The following is a 7,898-nucleotide window of genomic DNA, read 5'->3' as shown; positions in this document are numbered from 1 at the left end:
CATGGTGGGCAATGCCTCAAGAATGGAACTCCACAAAGAATCAACAATATTATGTGCACGCTTATTAGACTCCCTCCTAGAATTGGAAGATAAAATGGGATGACTTGTTGCCAAGAGATCTGGCTGAGAGATGGTTACAATGGAAACGTGTATTAAGACTTCTTCAATCCTTTACAGTTCCTAGATGTGTCATGAAAACCAATTTTAGTTATAAAGATGCTGAGTTCATTTATCATATACCTTGGCTTGATATATTGGAGGTATGAATTCAGAGTCCTAGATAAACAAATTCGAGAATTTGAGTCCTCTAGGTAACTACGTAATGCAGCCTGTTTGTTTCTCTTTGGACAAGAAATAAGGTTTATGAATAGAAGAATACCACAGTTCTTTTTCAATTTTTATCTAACTGTACTGAGCTTTACAGTTTTCCTCGGAGTCTCCAACGACTCGACTTTTTAATACCTCTCCGAATCCTCTCAGTGTTTTGTCACACCATTGCCAACTACCTCTTCTTCTGACACATCCTGGATCATAACGAAATGGAAATCACTACTCTTGCCTAATATTATGCAAATGCTTGGACGTCAATTCAAGAGTCTTGTTGAATATGAACAACCCATCAGTCTAATGATATTATAATTGATAAAGGAGAATTAAGTGATTAGCATTTCTTCCATTGGAACCGCTGTCGTGTTTGTTTATTTTTATTTTATCCATTGGTATCCATAAAAAAATTTGCGTGTAATTTTCATCTTTATTTGAATATTATTATACATCTTTGAAAGACTATAATGTTATTCCCACCCAATCGTTATTAACTTTGATTTCCGTCTATATGGTTCTTTCACGGCAGAATATGACTTTGAATCGTAAAAATATCCTAAAAACCTCCTTTTTCTTTTTAAAAGACTCCAAAGACCAAAAATGGATTTGTTAAAGGTTTCAAATGTCATTTTCGTGTTTTATGAACTAAAATAATTTCATACCAAAGATAACTTTGTTGAACATGTCTATTTTATTACAGGTGTGTTCTTATAATATTAAAATAAATATTGATTTTTTTTTGTCCACTACAGGTAGAAGCCCCCTAGGTTTAAACATAGGTTATTCTTTACTATCATAATATAGACTAACCTATGTTTAAAAAAGATCCTTAACTTCTTTTATTGATTGACCATTTGAAAAATAATTGCTCCATAAAATTAGAAAATCAATACTTCAAAAAAGGTACATTCTTGTCCATTCCAATCCATCGGTACACCCTTAGCAGGGGTGTCTGCAGGATTATTTATATATATATTAGGAGAGGCTTGGTTTTTGGATTTTTTTTTGAAAAAAAAATCAAAAATCCAAAGCTGTTCATAAAAAATGAAATTGGGAAAATTATTTAAATTTCTTGGAAAAAAAATTCAAGTAAAAAGGAAAAATTCTTTAATTTGGGGTGGGGGTCTACAGCCCTTCCATGCATTCCCTGCTGACACTCCAGCCTAGTTATATTAATATAACAATTGATATAAATACTTACATTCTACAATATTGAAGGAGAGCCCTTATAGTGACTTTCTTCTCTACCTTTAAGAATACCTGATGACTGTATGATATTAATAAATATTTAGAGTCCCTTCAATGAGAAAAAAACCATGAGTGAGTATCGGAGTAGTCTAGAGAAATATGGGATTTATTTTGATGACTTAAATCGACTCAAAGTCCTAGATGAGGCCACTGGAAGTCAGGCTCTTGAGCTCAAAGACACTTGCTATAACTTTCTCTCCTCCGTGAGTGACTTCCAGACAATTGCAGGTAGCTTCATTAAGATATTTGACTCCCTATCGAATCAAGTTGAGAAAGAAAAGATTTACACGATAGGACTCCGAAACTTGCTTCAATCCTACTCCAAGCATCGGGAGCTTGAAGTGCAACAGCTCTCATCTCTCATAAGAGAGAAGCAACACCAATATGAGCGTCTTCGTGTGGAATATGAGGCTTTTAAGAAGTTGGAGTCTAATCAAGTTGAGTTTATGGAGCAATTTGTTCTTCAAAAATAGGTATCTGCTCTCTTCCAAGTCTCGATCTTTGCTCAAGATGTGAATAATTAGCTAGGAATTGCTATTATAGTTTTTGTATGTTCATAATTATATTCATTCTTCAATTATATGTATATATAATTAATAAATTTGTAAAGAGTAATGGAAAATAGAAGTCATATGAAACAAAAAATAAGCTCGAGTAGTATCTTACAAGAGATGAAAAATTAAATCTATAATTAGGATTAAGCCGTATGTATGTATATAATTAATTATTCAAGAATTATCACAGTCACGAATGCCACATACTACTACTGTAAGTGACTCTATTTAAATATTTAAGAAATGTATTAGAGTACAAATCCATTCGAATTACAACTAAATGGAGTTGAGGTAGAGCGGTAATGAGTATGACCAAGATGAGATTCAGGATTCAATAATGAGTTTCTATGGTGATGATGACCATGATTTTGAGGTAATTGTTGAGATCTTCTACGATTATGACTGTTGTAGTCCACAATGGTTGAAACAGATCGATTATGAACAACACGAGGAGCTTGTCTAGGTGACGAGGAGTTGATGAATGAGGTTTCACGACACTGTGTCGCAACTGCACTCCGAGATCTATTGTGAATAATTGGACCAGAGACACTCTCATTTCGCCCTGTAATGGCTGACACTGATCTTTGGTGCTGTACAATTCTTTCAGTGGGAGCTGCTATGATACCACTTGTCGTGAGAGAAGGATTCAGTTGGCTGATTGAATGACGATGAGGAGCAGAGGAGGTGCATTGTTTTTTCATTGGAGGGGTACGGGAGTTCGAATGAAGTAAGAGATTGGCCAACATGGGCGTTGTTGATGAATCCAAAGGATCGTCATCAAATGTGGAGAATGACCATACACCCGATCGATCCAATTCTGCTCCACCTTCTCGAGATGAAGGGAACATTGGATCCTTCAAGTAATATCGAAATTGTTTCCAAAAATATTCTGGTTTATTTTTATTATAAAGCAAGACTTTTTTACAGTCCTTCGACCAAAAATTCCTTATTTCCGACTTTTTACGCTCTGTTGAAGTTGAATTTAGAATTTCTTTTTTGTCTTCTAAAAGTATGGATATTATTCTTTTAGGCTCATTGTCATTCATGTGTTTGGAGTCCAAAGAGCCATGAAAGGCATCCCATTCAAACTCCACAAAGTGAGAACTCATGATTACCACCTGATTAGCTGATGCTGATAAAGAGGACTTGAAACCTTCAGAATGATAGTTGCCACAAAGATCTCGCTGATGATAAATACATTTGTAGGAGGACTCCAATCCCTTTCGACCAATTTCTTCCAATACTTGTGAAGCGTGTTTCTGATCATACATTAATAAAATATCAAAAAATATAGGTGTTTTAGAATCCGTTGCACACTCCTTCCTACCGATTTGCAATCGTATTCCATATTTAGAATGGAGCCAAATCCTTATGAGTTCCTTCATGCCGCAAAGACCAACAATAAATAACAGAAGAAAGAATAAAGAACATCCACCGATGATCATGCTCAATTTCAAAGGAAAGCTTCCCCTTCCCACCATCAATTTCTCTATTTCTGGATGAAAAAAAATACAGTGGTACAAGGTCGAGTCTGACCATCTCGACTTGTACATGTAATACTTTGATAATCCCGGACAATATCCAAATGATCATCAATAAATTCTCGGAATTTACTGACGAATTCACAATCACACTGCCACCAATTGTGAGCCAGTGAGAGCGAAATCAAACTTGGATTATGTGCCAAAGACCAAACCGGGAAACTGATGAGTAAATTTCCATCAAGTCTAAGAACTCTTAACTCTCCCAAATTTCGAAATGCATTTGCTTTCATCCGAACCAATTGATTTCCCTGAAGATATAGCTCTCTCAGAGTAGATTCTAAACCAGCAAATTCCGGTCCATTAAGCTCTTGCAGTCGATTTTGAGACAAATCTAGGATTGTGAGCCGGGGTAATCCAGCAAAGCTCCCATTGCCCATAGTTGTTACTCGGGAATTATTTAAAAATAATTTGGTCAACTTGACTCGCCCAATGAACATGGCGGAGGAAACCTCAGTAAAATTATTGCCGTCCAAATGGAGAGTTGTTGCATCCACTGGGATTGTGCTAGGTATGGAGTTAAGACTACGTGTGGAACACTTGACAACATTTGAGTTCCATGTTGAGTCTCGAAAGCAAAAGCAACCTTCTTCTTCAGGACATTTAAGACGGCAGTCACACGCAAAGAAATCACAGCACATACAAGAAGGAAAGCAATGAGACTCATAGCGGCATAGAAACTCTTCAGGCGGCACGTCAGACAATGGTATAAGTACGGCATATACAGAGTTTCGTCGACTGGAGCAGGTTAGAGTATCCATATCCATGACGTGAGGATAGTGATGAAGACGTGTATTGATACCTTGAAACCATTGGAGATGGCAGTCACATATAAAGGGATTGTCTTCGAAATAAAATGTGGGAGAGTCTGGAGATAAGAAAATATAAACGTATAAATATCCAATTCATTCATAATTATATTATTAACATACCAATTATGGTATCAGAAGAGGACAGGACGAGAGAATTCATTTCCAATTTTGAGAGGTTATTTCTCTCTAGATGAACTCTGCTCAAGTTTCTTTTATCCAGAAATGTATTTGCTTCTATTTCTTCAATGTTGTTATCATTCAAGTATAAATGAGTTAGGGATGATGGAATGGAAAGGGGTTTGAGAATACGGATTTTATTAAAGGATGCATCCAAATATTTTAAAGAATAGTCGCCTTTAATTCCAAAATAATTTGCAAGGGAATCCACACGATTATTATGAACATCAAGCCACTCCAAATTCAATGGTAAAAACGCATAATCAAACCAACCTATCATTAAAATAATAATAATATGAGTAAAAATGAAATTCAAAACACATTTATTCCACAAACCCAAATGATTGCTTGAAATATTCAACCATTTCAATTGCACTAAAGAGCTTAAAACTCCATTGATGTCCTCCAATAGATTTTCAGCCATGTTCAAGGACTGCAAATTATTTAAAACCGTAAAAGTTTCTCGCTCCAAGGCCTTGAAACGATTGATACTTAGATCCAGATGCATTAATTGAGACGTGTCTTTGAAGGCTCCTTCCCCAACACGACTTAGTCCATTATTAGCAATCCGGAGAGTTTTTAATTCTCCAAGCCCTTTAAAAGACTCCCTCTTAATCACTCCTATAACATTGGAACTTAGATCCAAATAAATCAATGCTTCTAAATCATGAAATGCATTCGGAACCTATAAAAATACGTCGTTTGAAAAAAAAAAGTAATATATGAGATCAAGAAATTAAAACAAAATACATAGAAAATATAGTCATTCTTTTCTTTTCTTTTGTGACAAGGGACACTCCTTCTAAAAATAACTTATAGTAGTATATTTCTAAATGTCTTCAACATAAAATAAGATGAGAAGGGTGAAAAAGAAAGATGATTTTTTTTTTACCTGAGTTAAATAGTTATTATTTAATTTTAACTTCTGAAGCCGTGTACAATTTTCAAATGTTCCAGACTGTAGGGAATGTATTTTATTATGATCCAAAAAGAGGGACTCAAGATGAGTTAGGCCTTCTAATGTTTTGTACTGAATGGTCTCAAGTTCATTTCTAGATAAAGTGAGGATAACCAGATTAGGAGTCAAACGAAAAATTTGACTCGAAATGGATTTAAGCCTATTTGAATCCAAGTTGAGTGCCTCAAGATTTTCAATATAAGCGAATAATTCTGGTTGCTCTAATTTAGAGAGATGGTTAAAACTCAAGTCCAGGAGAAGCAAGGAAATCAAATGATCAAATATCCCTGGTTTTAACCAATTTTCATCCAAAGAATTACCACTTAGATTAAGAGACTTAAGAGATCCTAAATTGGAGAAAACGTTGATATCAATGGTTCCAAGGGAGTTGTTTCCAATGGAAAGAGATTCTAGTTTGGATAAGCCCTTAAAAATATCAGGAGGAAGTGCAACAAGGGCGTTGTGTGATAAATCCAAAAACTTGAGATTACCAAGGCCTTGAAAGGCATCGTTGACGAGAACACGGAGTCCATTATTTGATATATCCAAAGATAAAAGTGAGGGAAGTGCAGATATGGCACCAGGAGAAATGGATTGAATGGAATTCCCCTTGAGTATAAGTGACTCCAATGAAGAAATATTTTGACAATACTTTCCTGACGAATTCCTTAATCCCAGATCCTCGAGATTAGTCAGATTGTTGAAGGAAGCATTAAAGAGTTGAATGGATTTGAGGGGACATAAGAGACCCTCTGGGAATTTGAGTACATTATTAAAAGATAGATCTAAAGTCTCTAGGGATTCTAACCCTACCAGACTCTCATAGTCCGGCTCCATGACAAGACCTGACATATCAGCATTATGTGTTTGAATAACGAGCTCTCTAAGTCGAATAAGAGAGACAAAACTCCTCGGAGGTAGAGTATGTACTTTACAATTATGTATACGAAGCGTTGAGAGTCTGCTGAGCTCTCCAAAGTGATCCGAACGGAGCTGAGACTCAAAATATAAAACATCTGAGCAGTCAACATTCAGTTCCTCGATTACTTTTGAAGCCTCAGAAGGAACATCCGAGGAGTTGTGTCGAAAGTCCAGAATGTTTAAGTCACAATGAATCCTTGTTTGTCCATTCCAAATACAATTTCCGTGGATAGGAGCACTGAGATAAGGGAGAAGGAGTAGGAAGTAGTTGAGAAGGGACTTCATAATTAAATGTTTTTGTACTAATTAGTTTAATTGTGCTTCTGGAGGAAAATGGGTTTAGAGAGTCATTTTTTGTTTTGTTTTTAAAGAAACAAAACGACGAATATTGGGTACATCCCTCAGCAGGTGTAGACATTAACTGAGACTCAAATGAATAATAATAAATCCATAGTGGCCCAAATTCCACTTAGGATATTATTTTTTTCCTCATTCGAGAAGCTCTGTGTTGATATTTTGTTTAACAACAGGTAGAAGAAATTATTTTAACTAAGAATTTTGAGGGGATGGAAATGGAATCCCCCTTGAGCTAGGGCAGGTGTAGTTGGTCAAGGAGCGCGAGGTAGAAAGCGGGAGGGATTAGGTAAATCCAATTATTATTTATTAGTTAGTCAGTCACCCTCCTGCTCCATCCTTAATAACAATAAATAAAAATGATCCATCATATTTCATCATATGAGAGGTACATCATATAATTTATTTCCTCAATCACTTTTTATAACTACATAATAACTAATGTTATTAGTTACTTATTTATCATGAAATCCTACATAGAAATAGGGGTTTCAAGTGATGTTCACACTGTTGATGTTTTGAGGTTTTAAACAATCAAGCTTTATGAAAAATTAAAAGCCTTATTCCATCCCCCCAGAATAAGGAAGATGCTGAACAACTTCCGCCCAGTACATATTTGGTGTTCAAAATGTAAACTACAAAGAATCTGAACACAGAACTTTAAACTTCAGCAAGATATAGTTTATTAATTAAATATAGAATCTCAACAAAATTAATACTATAAATAGATGTGTATCTGAGCTCCCCTGCAGATGTAGTCCTCCGTCATGGCGTCACAGTGCTGGCTTTGAGGGCCTCGGATGACGCACTCTAAAAGGTCATCCCCTCGACATGCCCCCAAACGGTGTAGTCGAAGGGATTGGCATCAGGGCTATAGGGGCGTCAAAAGGGTCAAAAAAGAGTTTTTTAAAAAACTCATTCAAAAGAGTCTTGTAATAGAGGAGATGGGTTTTTTTTTATTACTCGTGTCAAAAGTGGCCTCTCAAGACTCTTTCCACCTACTTTTTTA

The 7,898-nt window shown here is 35.7% G+C and overlaps 1 protein-coding gene across 1 annotated transcript; it reads right to left on the bottom strand.

Moving 5' to 3' along the window:
• Positions 1–2,115: 2,115 nt before the first annotated feature.
• LOC121122956 (toll-like receptor Tollo) lies at positions 2,116–7,240 on the bottom strand. Its single transcript, XM_040718036.2, has 4 exons — positions 5,549–7,240; positions 4,993–5,341; positions 4,600–4,929; positions 2,116–4,535 (listed from the first exon to the last, which is right to left on the bottom strand). The coding sequence occupies exons 1-4, from the start codon at positions 6,818–6,820 to the stop codon at positions 3,616–3,618; spliced, it is 2,871 nt and encodes a 956-aa protein (XP_040573970.1). The 5' UTR covers positions 6,821–7,240; the 3' UTR covers positions 2,116–3,615.
• Between the last annotated feature and the right edge of the window lie 658 nt (positions 7,241–7,898).

The sequence above is a fragment of the Lepeophtheirus salmonis genome, chromosome 8 (assembly GCF_016086655.4).
Source record: "Lepeophtheirus salmonis chromosome 8, UVic_Lsal_1.4, whole genome shotgun sequence".
Taxonomy (NCBI): domain Eukaryota; kingdom Metazoa; phylum Arthropoda; class Copepoda; order Siphonostomatoida; family Caligidae; genus Lepeophtheirus; species Lepeophtheirus salmonis.
The sequence above is the reverse complement of the archived record's forward strand: the minus strand, read 5'-3'. Positions and strand labels throughout refer to the sequence as shown.

Coding starts and splice junctions, on each gene's coding strand:
- LOC121122956 (XM_040718036.2), bottom strand. CDS start 6,820: ATGAAGTCCCTTCTCAACTACTTCCTACTCCTTCTCCCTTATCTCAGT. Junction 4,930..4,992: donor TATTTCAAGCAATCATTTGG/GTTTGTGGAATA, acceptor TTTTAATGATAG/GTTGGTTTGATTATGCGTTT. Junction 4,536..4,599: donor CTCTTCTGATACCATAATTG/GTATGTTAATAA, acceptor TCTTATCTCCAG/ACTCTCCCACATTTTATTTC.